Raw genomic sequence first — 13488 nt, 5'->3', positions numbered from 1 at the left:
CCTCTCCTATCCCATGGACGTGAGCAGAAGCCTGGCCTCATACCCCGTGGGGACTAGAACACCTCTGAGGACCCCTCTGCAGGGCCTCCTGCGGATCTCCGGCTCAAGAGCCCTGGGCTGGCCTGGGTACCTGGTGGCAGGTGATGAGCAGGGCCGTCCAAACGAAGAACCCGGAGATGGCCTGCGCGGCTGTTGTCATCAGGAACACAGGCTGCTCCATGGCCGTGGGGCTGCCCTCGGGGATCACAGACACACTGGGCGATGCTGCCATCGTCGTGGGCGATGCTGGATCTGGGGCCAGCGCGACCCCTCTCACCGTCATGGTGCCTGGCAGCCGGGGGTCCCTGAGACAAACCCTTGCAGGAGATGACGAGCTGGCCTAAAGAGAGGACACCACAGCGTTAGCCTCCTTCCCGGGGAGCGGCATGGCCAACAACCTTCCAGGCCTCCACGTCCACCTTCAGACTATAACTGGACTCTGACCACGTGTGTCCTGGCCCAGCCCCACTGTGTCTCCCCCGGATTCGTGCAACAGGCACCTCACCTGAGCAGTCACTAGGCTTCTGCCTTGGCCCCTACTGTCCCATCCCCACAAAGAAGCTACAGGAGGCTTCTAAGACGTTCACTACCCTGGGCCCACCTTTGCTTAAACCTCCCCAGCAGCTCCTAACTCCTTTAAAGTATAACCTGCTGTCTGTACAACAGCCCCCAAGACTGGCCAGTGGCTCCTTGTGGTTCTCATCTCTCTGCTACCTGCTGCAGAGATGCTCCCCTGCAACCACGCTGGCCTCTGGCCCCCAGATCTCTGCTTGGGCTGCCACACAGCTCCCATGGGCACTTCCCTTGGGTGCCTGCCCTGACCACCCATGCATGCTGGCGACGCTTCCCTGCTCCAGGCACTCCTGACCCCTTCGCTTTCTTTTTTTCCAGAACTCTCCTTCCGCCACCCCCCCCACTGCCCCCTGCCCCGCCCCGACTCCCTCTGACAAAGCCACACTCCAGGTTTAGAACACAAGCTCCCGGAGGGCTGGGCCGGGGAGGCCCCATCCGGCTCCCAGCACCTGTCACACAGCAAACATCTGCTGGGTCTGTGCGTCGCCACACCTCCCCATCTCGCAAGGTCACTTGGTGGCTTTCTCTCTTCGCGGAGGGGCTGTGCCTTCTCTTTGACATTTCTCCCCAACTTCCTGGATGGCCGCCCCCGTTCATCATCCACCTGAGCTGTTTCGGGAGACTCTGTGGCCACCTCGCGTGCTTTCAAACTGCTCTGTCTTAATTCAGTTTTCTGCATCCCTCTGCCTAAAAGGCTGCCCCCTATGCGTCCCCCAGTCAGACTCCTCTCCACGTCACGCGCCGTCAGACTCCTCATAACAATGGCTCTGTCCCTTGCTCGTGTGTATCCCCCAGCGGCCATCCGCTCTGCAGCAAGAACAGCATTTCTGTCTTTTGATCCCCAGCACCAAGCTCAGCACCAAAGCCATTAATAACATTTACTTTGTTACCTACTGATTTTCAGTCCTTATTTTAAAAAATTCCAGGTATTTCCTAGAAAAGCACACAGAGATGAGCAAATTGGCATACCGGGAAATTCTGGGTAGGAAAATAAAGATGGGAGTGGGTGGGACACAGGCTGGCCTTCTAGGGTCCTAGGGGCCCACCCAGTCCCCCCACACAGGCTCTCCGTCCGCTGCTCTTCCCAATGGCGACTTCAAGAGCCATGGTAACAAACGAACAATTTCACATTAAAAATGAACCCAGATGCCCCCAGGGAAGAGCTGCTGTCCAAGAATAAAGCGACTCCAGAGAGGCTGGTCACTGCTGGACCCAAGGCCATCCGAGCCACACCACCCAACAGGCGATCCTTTCAGTTCTGCCAGCTGCCAATGGGCTGGTCAGCATCCCCAGAGCCGCTCAGTGTCCCTGCAGCAGAGGCTCTGGGAGACTAAGCTGCAGAGTGGCCAGAGGCTCTGCTGACCGTGAAGCAGAGAGCATGGACACCAGGGAGGGCACCCTGGCTGCAGCTCCACCAGCAATCAGTCCTGGGTCCCCACACAGCTTTGCTGGGCCTGGAGGGTTTCCTTCAGGGACCCTGGAAGGTCTCCGCAGCCTGGTGCAAGACACAACCAAGCCCCCAAACCTGACCATCTCAGCCTGAGCCCCAAGGTCAGCCCAGATGACCCCTCATGGTCCCTTACAAGTCCCAGCTGATACTCTCGGCCAGAATATACTGGCATCGACAGAGGCTTCCGGGGTGCACCCAGGCCCACGGCCTGACTTTGGATGAAGAAGTTCTTTGCCTATGTGTCCCCACGCTCCTGGCTTTGCCCCCGGCCCCCTCAACATCTCCAGCACCGCCGGCCCTCACGTGTGCATCTGCTCTTAGCTCTAAGTTTTTACCCTAGGAGAGCCCTTTGCGTTTCTATTTTCCTGTGAAAATAAGTGATCTCTAACACACTGACCAAGAGCTGAATCTAGATTTAAAATCCAAACTGGAGAAGGCATCTATATAAAGAAACTCAAAACTGTTGAAGGTGTCTATATAAAGACTGGTGGCGAGCTCTGAGAGAGAAACAGTGACAAGTCTAAGAATAGCTCCTGCAAAGATGGTTGCAAAATTGGAAACCAGAGCCAGAAATACTTCTTTAAAAAAGAAGATTTGGGTTGTAAATCATCATCTTTGTCTATCATCCCAAATTAAATGAATAAACACAGGGAATTGGGGGGGGGTGCTTAGAGGAAGTACAAATATTCCTAAATCTCCAGCTTCCAAGCACAGGCAGGCCGGTGCATCAAAGGCTGTTTTGTTCCCGCTGAAGGCGGCATGGGGAGGCCGGGCACAGGGGCACTGCTGAGCTGACCCTGTCCACAGGGAGAAGACCTGCGCCAGGGACCTGCCTTGGCTGTGGAAGTGGAGTGAAGGCTCCAGGCCCAGCTTCTACCTGGAACTCTGCTCACTGCCACTTGAGTGTCCCCCTACCCCAAGCCCAGAGAGACACTGGCATGCAGAGCTCTCTCGCCCTTACCCCATGTAGGTCGCTTAGCTTACGGGCAAGAGAGCTGCTCAGACAGGGTGGGTGACTTGCCCTGAAATCAGGGATAGGACTCGAACTCAGGTCCTATAAACACATTGTCAGGCCCATCCTACAGCGTGGGGGCCCTGTGTGAGCAGCCACTCCCACGCCAGAGCCTCCTTCCAAGGGCCGGTCCTTCCTAGCAGGACCGAGACCCTCCTTGCCAAAAAGGGAGAGAGGTCCTCTGCAGGGAGGGGTAGCGGATGCTAAGCCTGATCGCCCTCGCCAGCCTTCTGGGTTTACCATAAGCTCTTTACCGAACTCTGTGCAGCGCTCGTTTACACACTGTTTTCCCAAGCACCATCTCATTTTTTTTGCTCAACTTTGAACTAAGTACTATTAATTGCACATGATTCGAGGGTTTTCATAATATCCTCCCCCCACAAAATACATGAAGCAACATTCTGACTCACAGACGCATGGTCCCTGGCACGAAAGACCAGCAGGTGAGGCCGGCTCCTCCAAGGCTGTAGATCCCAGGGGCTCGCCTTGTTCCCAGGGCCCAGGGCAGCGCACAATGCTGGACCCTGCAGACTGTTCACAGTGTGTGTGCTGGGACAGGGGGATGGACACTGGGGTCCCGTCCTCTCACACTCGGGCGGCATCAACGGCCTCGGCCAAGGCTGGGGGGAGGGTCAGGGAAGGCTTCAAAGTGGCAGGGACTTTGGGGCAGAGTGTTTAAGGAGCAAAACCAAGCTTCAGCACTGGGGCCACCCAACGAGATTCCTGTCAGACCTCACCATCTGCGAGTGTGGACAAGTGACTTCATCTCTAAGAACCTGAGTTTCCCCATCTGTAACACTTAAGTAACTTCATCTCTAAGAACCCGAGTTTCCCCCATCTGTAACACTTCAGGGTAACTACAGAATGGATGAGGGTGTGTTCTACTTCACAGAAGTCCCAGGACGCCTGGGTGGCTCAGTTGGCTAAGCGGCTGCCTTCGGCCCAGGTGGTAATCCCAAGGTCCTGGGATCGAGTGCCACGTCTGGCTCCTGGTTCAGCAAAGAGCCTGCTTCTTCCTCCCACTCTCCCTGCTGCTCTCCCTGCTTGTGCTCTCCCTCTCTGTTAAATGAATAAATGAAATCTTATAAATAAATAAATAAATAAAAAGAGAAGTCCTGTTAATGAATAGAGGCAGAATAATAGAAGAGAACAAAAATGACCATTTTGCAACTCCTAATAAAATTCTGGATATAGATACGGATCATCAGTGGATGATAAAACCCCCAGCTAACAGTCTAGGCAAGTGCAACTCTGAACCCACAGTCAAGATCAACCTTACCAACACGGAGCTACGAGAAGTCTCCAGCCTCCTAATGGGATACATAGGGAGCACACGCCACCACCATCTAAGGAGGACCCTTTCCCCAAAAGTGAAATGGGATCAAAACAAGCCTCCAGAGCTACTACCAGTAGCCAGGAAATGCAGAGGGTACTGGGACAGACTAAATGATATCATGAGGACGCAGCAGCCGAGTCTAGACCATGGGACAATCTACAGGACAAATGACGCAGTTTCACCAACAAATCAGAGGCTTATAAACAAAGGTGCTTGAGGGGCTCTTACAGAATAAAGACTCGAGAGACCTAACTAAATGCGACAAGTGGACTTTGTTGGGTCCTGATGCTAACAAACCAAGGATGGAAAGACCTCTTTGAAACGGGTAACACACAGGAATTCTGTCAGTTTCATTAGGCGTGATCCCGGCATGGCCGGTACAAAAAGTTCTTATCAATGGAGGGAGAATCGTGTCTTCAATAAACAGCACTGGAACAGCTAGACATCCAGAGAGAGAATGCATGCTTAACCTAAACCTTTACACCATATACAAAAATTAATTTTAAATGGATCACAGATTTAAAGGCAAAATGCAAGACAATAAACTTAGAATTCTCAAACTCAGCAGTAGAAAAAATAATACAATTAGAAAATGGGCAAAAGGGGCAACTGGGTGGCTCAGGTCGTGGTCCCAGGGTCCTGGGATCGAGCCCCACATCGGGCTCCCTGCTCAGGAGGGAAGCTGCTTCTCCCTCCCCCACTCCCTGTGTTTGTTTCCTCTCTCACTGTCTCTCTCTGTGTCAAATGAATAAATAAAATCTTAAAAAAAAAAATGGGCAAAAGACATGAACAGACATTCCACTCAAGAAGGATACATGGACAATAAACACAGGAACAGCTGTTCAACACCGTTAGCCATTAGGGAAATGCAAACTAAAACCACAAAGACATCACTGTACACATATCAGTACAGAACTAAGACATCCAAAGCTGGCAAGGGTGCAGGGAAACTGGCTCTTGTGTACATTCCTGGTAGGAACAGGAAACAGTAGAGCTACTCTGGAAAACAGTTTGGTTGTTTCTTACAAAACTAGCACGCCATTTGCCATACAACCCAGTAGTCACTTAGATGTTTATGCTACAGAAAGGAAAGCGCATGCTCACACAGAACCCTATGTGCTTATGTTCACAGCAGCTGTATTTTAACTGCCAAACCCAAAATGATTGACACGTCCTTCAACAGGCCAAAGATCAAACTCCACTATGTCCAGATCATGGATTACTACTCAGGAAGAAAAAAGCAACAAAACTACTGATACAGGCAGAAATCTGGATGGAGCTCAAGGGCATTCTAAACAGAACAGCCGGGGCACCTGGGTGGCTCAGTGGGTTAGGCCGCTGCCTTCGGCTCAGGTCATGATCTCGGGGTCCTGGGATCGAGTCCCGCGTCGGGCTCTCTGCTCAGCGGGGGGCCTGCTTCCTCCTCTCTCTCTCTGCCTGCCTCTCTGCCTACTCTCTCTGGCAAATAAATAAATAAAACCTTTAAAAAAAATAAAAATAAAAAATAAAAAATAAACAGAACAGCCAATCGCAAAAGGTCACACACTGAGTCTGTTGATCTAGAACATCCTCAGAACGGCAAATCTTTAAAGATGCGGAACAGACTGGAGACTGGCAGAGCACAGCAAGGAAGGTGTGTGCACAGAGAGAGGGCCGCACAGGGACTTCCCTCCAGTGAAGGGAGCCCATGTATCTTGAAGACAGTGGCTACAAGTCTGTGGGTGAAAAACTGTACAGAGCCCCTCCCCCCGCCACAAGAACAGTGAAAACTGAGCAAGGTCTGTAGTCTGGTTAGTAGTACTGCACTCATGTCCACTTCTGGTTTTGATCATGGTCCTAGAGCAATTGGAACGTCACCATTGAGAGCAGGGCACATGGGACTTGGAGCGCTATTTTTGCAACTTCCTGTGAACCTACAATTATTTCAAAATAAAACAAGTTTGTTTTTTTATTTTTATTTTTTAGATTTTATTTATTTATTTGACAGACAGAGATCATAAGTAGGCGGGGGGGGGGGGGGAAGCAGGCTCCCTACTAAGCAGAGAGCCCGATACAGAGCCCGATACAGGGCTCAATCCCAGGATCCCGGGGTCACAACCTGAGTCGAAGGCAGAAGCTTTACCCCACTGAGCCACCCAGTCGCGCCCCAAGTTCTTTTATTTTTTTTTTTTTTAAAGATTTTATTTATTTAAGAGCGAGCACGAGTGAGGGTGGGGGAGGGCAGAAGGAGAGGGACACGCAGACTCCCTGCTGAGCATGGTGCCCACCGCAGGGCTCGATCCCAAGACCCTGAAGATCATGACCTGAGCCGAAGTCAGACGTTGAACTGACTGAATCACACAGGTGCCCCAAAACAAGTTGTCTGAAGTCCTTATCAGATGGAGATACATACTGAATTATTTAAGGGTAAAAAATAACATGACTTCTGGGATTTGTCCTTTAAAAGGGGGAGAGGGATAGAGGCAGCAAGACTGTAGGACATTTCCTTGCTGTTGGAAGGTGAGGGACTATAAGCAGAAACCTGTTCTATTATTTGCTCTACTTCTACGTGTCTGAAATTTTCCAGAGTAAAAAGCTTTAGACAGTAGAACAGAATTTTCCACCAAATTTGTAATGAGATGGCCAGTGACTCAGGAAACCGTCTGTTTCAGAGATTTACCGGTTATCTTGTAGAAAAGCAATCAGAAAGACCTGTCAAATGTAACAACTTAGTTCAACACATCTTTCTTTCAAAAAAAAAGTTCCGCATTTGTCCGTGTTTTTCTTCAATACTGGCTGTCAGGGATATGCTTCCCAGTTAAGCTTTTGAAACATCTTTAAGCATGTTTAGTATGTCCCTTCGTGGGAAAGGCATGTTATCATAACAAATGAGAAAAGAACTGCTCTTTCAGAAGACACCGAGGCCGGCAGAGCGTTCTGGAAAAGTATATTTGGAAATGTTGGAAATGTTTCTACTGTCATAGGATCTTGTTACCAAAAACAATGTTAAGTCTGTAACTCACAAAAACTCTCGTGTCTGAACTCCTAAAAACCTACGTAACAGAATTTTCTAATCTGCTCAAAAATTTCCAAAGCATCTGAGTGGGTTTTGGATTCATGTGTTAAGAACTTTAAAATAAAAAATACCTTCCATTTAGTCGACAAAAACATCTGATTGGCATCAGGAAGGATGGAAATGTACTAGCCAAATTTCAACAAATTCCCTGCATACGCAGCGGACAGGATGGAGAAATGAGTAACCTGATTTAGAAAGCAAGCCAGTGATGCGTTTCCTCCGTGTACAGCTACATGTCTCGGGGATCTTTTTAGGAGAGGGCAGCCATTAAAACCAGACAGCCAAGCAGACTGAACACAGAGCCAGAGCTTCTAGCTGCTCGCTCACAGACCACAAAAGCATGCTTTCCAAAAATAAATCACGCCTATGAAGCCAGAAGGTTTTTGCACCACCAAGAAAATAAAATAAAATAAAAAATTTAAATATTACATCTTTAGCATCATCACAGCTTGGTGTACGCTTTATGAGCTACATGTAACAATATGCAAGTATGGGGGGACAGACCCCAAAAGTTTTCTTACTGATAGGGATGCAGCCAGTCACTGACAGGGCTCCCTGTTCCCCCCGAGGCTCCTGTCCCTCTGTCCTTCCGCAGCCCCTGGTGTCAGGCCTGAGGCTGAGGCAGACACAAAGCACAGTCAGGACCCGGTCCCGCCTCTCTCCCAGCGGCCACCTGCCCGCCAGGTGGCCCCTGCGAAGAAGCCAGGCCACAGGCCACACTTTGTCCTAGGCTCCAAGTCAGGAAAACAGCTGGAATCCTGGTGCTGCCACCCAGCTGTGACTGGGCCGGGGCCTGAGCGTCTCTGAACTTGTTTCCCAGGTACGCCAAGCCCACCCTGGGCCGGTGAGCTTAGGGCTTCAGAGTTTTTCCGAGTTAGAAAGGATTCCAGAGCTGGAGGAGGTATGCAGAGTGAGTCCCCCAGAGCGGTGCAGGCAGCACCCGAAAGTCAAATACACAGTATTTCCGCAGAGAAACACGAGATATTTTTAAAGAATATAATTAGTCTCACATCAATTCAGGTCAGATTTTTGCCACGAAATTAGTTTGCTGCAGGCTTGGAAGAACCTTTGGGATTTCGAGCGTTCTGGATTCCAGAAAGGTGGGGGCCTGGGCTGCCCCCCAGCGCTGCAGGGAGGCTGATGCTCGAAGACGCAGGAATCCGGCGGCGTCTACTTCTCACCTTATTTTCAGATGTGACCATGTCCCTCCTCCTGACCTGAGATCTTCCAACTTTGACGGTCTGTGATGCCCTCCATCGCCACCGTGCCAGCCCCAGCGAGTGGAACGTTCTCTTGCTCCCACCCAAGGATTTTTGACCCCCATCAGCCTCGACAGATACGGCCTTCTGTGACCTCTCACAGTTTGCTCTCTGCATGTCTCCCCTGGTCTGCCAGACATTCACCCCTCTGTGACTTCATCTGGTCCCTTAAAGCCCCGCGAGCTGGGTTCTGCGAGCGCAGGGATCAGTCGCCATGTGGGAAAAGTATTTACTGACTGACTGCTTAGGGGACAGAGGGAAAAACCTGAGCAGAGGCATGGAGACAGTACATGGGCAGACACCCGGCCAGGAATGCAGAGCAGAATTAATGCCTCCGGACCCTGCAGAAGTTGGGGGTGCGGCGGGCAGCCTGACTGACAAACCACCTGCGGCTCTTCAGAGGGACAAGGCCCTCCTGCCCGCCCTGTGAGGTGGGTCCGGTTGCGGCTGGAGCATCCAGGCCAGGGTACGGTCCCCTGGGTACGGTCCCACAGGGAGCACCAGAACACAGAGCCCCGCTGGATCACCAAGGCACAGGGCCGAACAGAACTCCTCTTGCGGGTTAGAAAGCCAGGCTTAGGAAACTGGGAGAACCCGTGGCCAGAGGGTGCCTGAGGGCACAGAACCAGAGCACAGAGAAGTGGGGGGTCTTGAGGAACATCCAGGCAGGCCCGGCAAGGCCTAACGAATTAAGCCAAGCCCTAGAAAAGCACCCAGAGTGCCGCGAATGGTCACTTTGCCTAAGATCGTGCCTACCCCCATCCTTCCCCAAACAGGACAGCGTCTGGCTAACTCCCGCCTGAAGACACTCACGTCTTCCAGAAGAGCCGCAAAGCTGTGTGCAGGCTCAGGCCCCTCCTTGGAATTAGGGGTTTCAGAGAACCTCACATCTCAGAGTCCGTTTCATTCCATGTTGGGGGGATACCATGCTGCTACCCCTCCATGAGTTCCTGTGTCTAAGACTGAGTAATGCACCCCCCCACACACAAAGACGTCACATCCCAAACCCCTGAACGCTGGGCTATTCTGCCTGACGTGGCAAAAGGGGCTTTGCAGGTGTGACTACATTAAGGCCACCGAGGGTCCCAGATGATCTGGGTAGGCCGGATGTAATCAAAGGGGCCCGAATGAGAGGGGGCAGGGGGCTGTGGGTGTGAAGGGGACAGTGTGACAACGGGAGCAGGCAGGAGAGGCTGGAGGGTGCCAGGCCGCTGGCTCTGAGGATGAAGGAGGGGGCCCTGAGCCAAAGAATGCAAGTGGCCTCTGGAAGCTTGAAGAGACAAGGAAACATCCTCCAGCCCTGCCAACATCCTGATTTTGGCTCAATGAAATACATTCTGACCTTGTGACCTCAAAACTTCAAAACTGTAGGATGGTAAATCTGTGTCACTAAGTCACTACATTGCCAGCAGTTTTGTTGCAGAATCCATAGGAAAGCAACGCCTGCAGTTTCCAGATGAGGAAACAGAGGCTTGGGGGCTCCCGCGGCTGGTCCGCAGCCCCTGTAACTGGCTCCGGACACCACCCTCGCTCCCTGTGGGCTCTGCAGGTGGACCGCCTAGACTCGAGTCCTGGTCCCGCCACTGACCAGCTCTGCGTCCACGGCCAAGTTACGTAAGTGCTCCTCGCTCCGGCTTCCCCAGCTGTGAAATGGGGCCGCAGTCACTCAAGCCTGGGACAGAGTTGCAAGGGGCAAACAGGGTGGGGGGCCAGGCACGACCCGTGTGCGCCGATCTGGCCCAGTTCCTCTCCCACCTCGGAGCCTCGGTCAGGCTGGCGGTTCACAGGCCCGGCAGTCTGAGCCCCAGGCCTGGCCTGTCTCTGCTCATCTGCTCTTTTTTAAACCTTCTGAGGTCATATTTTCATTCATTAGTTTCAGATCCAAGCCCCTTTGAGCTGCGGCCATGAAGCGCTCACTCGGGCGGCTGCCACACTCCCTCAGGCCGAGCGAAGCTGGCAACCTGTTCACACACACGTCTCTAGAATATTAACGCAGCCTGGGAGGGGTTTCTGTTGAACAGATGTTATTTAAAAAATATATATATATGGAAAAATATATATATATATATATGGAAGGGGCACGTGGGTGGCTCTGTTGGTTAAGCGCCTGCCTTTGGCTCAGGTCATGATCCCAGGGTCCTGGGATCGAGCCCCACGCTGAGCTCCCTGCTCAGCGGGGAGTCTGCTTCTCCCTCTGCCCCTCACCCTGCTCATGTTCGCTTGATCTCTCTAATAAATAAATAAAACCGTTAAAAAAAAAAAAAGAAAAAAGAAAAATATATATGAAAAACTTTCCATCTTAACATAGCTCCCTAGGTCGAATCTGACTTAGGAATTGCTCGTCTGAACAGCCCACTCTGGCCCCACTCTGGCACCTGTGACAATAGCCTCCTCCCTCCCCAGGGGCTGTCAGGTTCTGTGAACTTTCCGGGGCGGTGGGGGGGTGGGGGGTGCTGCCTTCTTTGGGAGGCTGACCCGCATCCGAGCAGGTCAGCAGCCCACAGCCTGGCCCTTCTCCAGAGGGGATTAAAGGAACAGAATGCCAAAGGCCGGGCAGTTCTCTCTGGGCAGCCTCTGGGAGGATGATCACGTGCCCTCACGAGGGGCAGCGCCCCCACCCCCTCAGTCAACACCCACAGGCCAGGCCACTCCAGCGCCTCTCTTGTCTCTCCTCCTTCTCCCGGGGCCAAGTTCCCACGAACCTCCCAACCACGAAAGGAAGAATCTCCCAATCGTGTAGCTCTCCTTCACTTGGGTGGGGGGGGGGAGCAGAAATCTAAAGGAACAACCAAGTCATCCAAAATTCTTCAGCAAAGGCTGACTTAATCAGCCTTGTAATTAAGTTCTGTTTTGCCTTAATGCATACAGGCCAAATCTTGCTCACCCCAGTTTTCTCCCAAAGTGCGAACAGATGGGCCAATGCTCTGCCTCTTCAGGCAGTTTCTGTGTCCCCCTAAATGTGACCTTTCCAGCCACCTAAACCCCATTCAGCACTGCATAAAAGGGTGCCCTTAGGACTCAGAACTCTGAACCTCAACAGTCCTACTGCCCCAGGAGTGGGGGAAGGCTGTCTAAGCAAGACCCCTGAACCTGCTCCAACCCCTGGGACCCCTCGAGCAAGGAACCCGGCTCCAGCCCGGGTGCCTGCGACAGAAATTCCAACCGGAATGTCTGTCACTCACAAAAACACGCACCGAGTGGGGCGAGCCAGCCGTCCTCCCTAGGCAACGGGAACCCCCAGAGTCCACAAGTCCCACAGACAAGAATAAGAACCTTCACAGCACCCCTGTGTACATGGCAAAAGGCGGGACGAGTCAGAAGGGATGAGGAGTGAGCAGTGGTTACCGGTTACCGTGGGAGGCCACGGGAGCCTTCTGGGTGCTGGGCGTGTTCTGCAGCTTGACCCGGACATAATTTTTATGGGTACTGGCAGATGTCAAAACCCACTGTGCTGTAGGGCTAAAACCAGTGTACTTTACCCTACGTAAGCTAACCTTAAAAACTTTAAAAAGTAGGGGTGCCTGGGTGCTCAGTGGGTTGAAGCCTCTGCCTTCGGCTCAGGTCATGATCCCAGGGTCCTGGGATCGAGCCCCATGTCAGGCTCTCTGCTCAGCGGGGAGCCTGCTTCCTCCTCTCTCTGCCTGCCTCTCTGCCTACTTGTAATCCCTGTCTGTCAAATAAATAAATAAAATCTTTAAAAAAAAAAAAAAAACTTTAAAAAGTATAAATGTGAGGTGCCTGGGTGGCTCAGTGGGTTAAAGCCTCTGCCTTCGGCTCAGGTCATGATCCCAGGGTCCTGGGATCGAGCCCCGCATTGGGCTCTCTGCTCAGCAGGGAGCCTGCTTCCTCCTCTCTCTGACTGCCTCTCTGCCTACTTGTAATCTCTGTCTGTCAAATAAATAAATAAAATTAAAAAACAAAAAGTATAAATGTTTACCCTTGAGCACCCTCTGTATGCTAAGTCCCAAGGGTATCTCTCTGAAAAGACGCTGATCCCATTAGGGCTTATAGGATGATGGGGAAGAAAACACACTCAAACACGACAAGGCTGCCTGCGGCCAGTGGGACAGATAGAGCAGGTCTTTTTACCAAGAAACACCCACACTTTCACACTTGGTCCCCTCTGTGAGACCCCAGCATGCATTTTGTCTGTTTTTAGGTAAATACTAAGTTCAGCGTGGAGCTCGGACTCAGGACCCTGAGACCAGGAGTCAGTCACATGCTTTCTGCACTGAGTCAGCCAGGTGCCCCCAAGCACACATTTTTGATTAGATGGTGGCAGGGGCTTGAGTGATGCTGGCAGGTCCTTGAGGGAATGGCCGGAGACTTGACCTTCTTGCACTGGGTGAGATAAAAGGATACATTCTTATGGTTCTTTTTTACTTAATTTTATTTATGTATTTATGTATTTATTTTTTAAAGATTTTATTTATTTGAGAGAGAGAGCATGAGAGGGGAGTGGGTCAGAGGGAGAAGCAGACTCCCTTCTGAGCAGTGAGCTCAATGCAGGACTCGATCCCAGGACTCCACAATCATGACCTGAGCTGAAGGCAGTTGCTTAATCTACTGAGCCACCAAGGCACCTCTTTATTTCTATTTTGAAAAGATCAGATAGCCCCACGATTTGGCACTCAGACGGTTCAAAGTGTCTCTAGTAAAAAGAGCCTCCCAGCACCAGCCCCATCCCAGAGGCACCACAACAGCTGACTTCCCACAGGCCCCCAAGACCCTGTGTGCACACGTGAGCACACGCACTTTCCTTTT

General features: G+C 51.7%; 1 protein-coding gene across 2 annotated transcripts in view; it reads right to left on the bottom strand.

The window, feature by feature from the left end:
- The window catches only part of TMEM184B (transmembrane protein 184B), a 42401-nt gene that overhangs the window by 20801 nt on the left and 8112 nt on the right, over positions 1-13488 (bottom strand). For both annotated transcript variants that reach the window (XM_082742743.1, XM_082742742.1), the window contains exon 2: positions 131-379. In XM_082742743.1, coding sequence (XP_082598869.1) covers positions 131-322 — 192 coding nt within the window. In that variant the 5' untranslated portion in view covers positions 323-379. The remainder of the gene's footprint in view (positions 1-130; positions 380-13488) is intronic.

Source organism: Mustela nivalis, assembly GCF_964662115.1.
Source record: "Mustela nivalis genome assembly, chromosome: 7".
In the NCBI taxonomy this organism is placed as follows: Eukaryota; Metazoa; Chordata; class Mammalia; order Carnivora; family Mustelidae; genus Mustela; species Mustela nivalis.
Note: the sequence above shows the minus strand (reverse complement) of the source record. Positions and strands in the feature narration are given on the sequence as shown.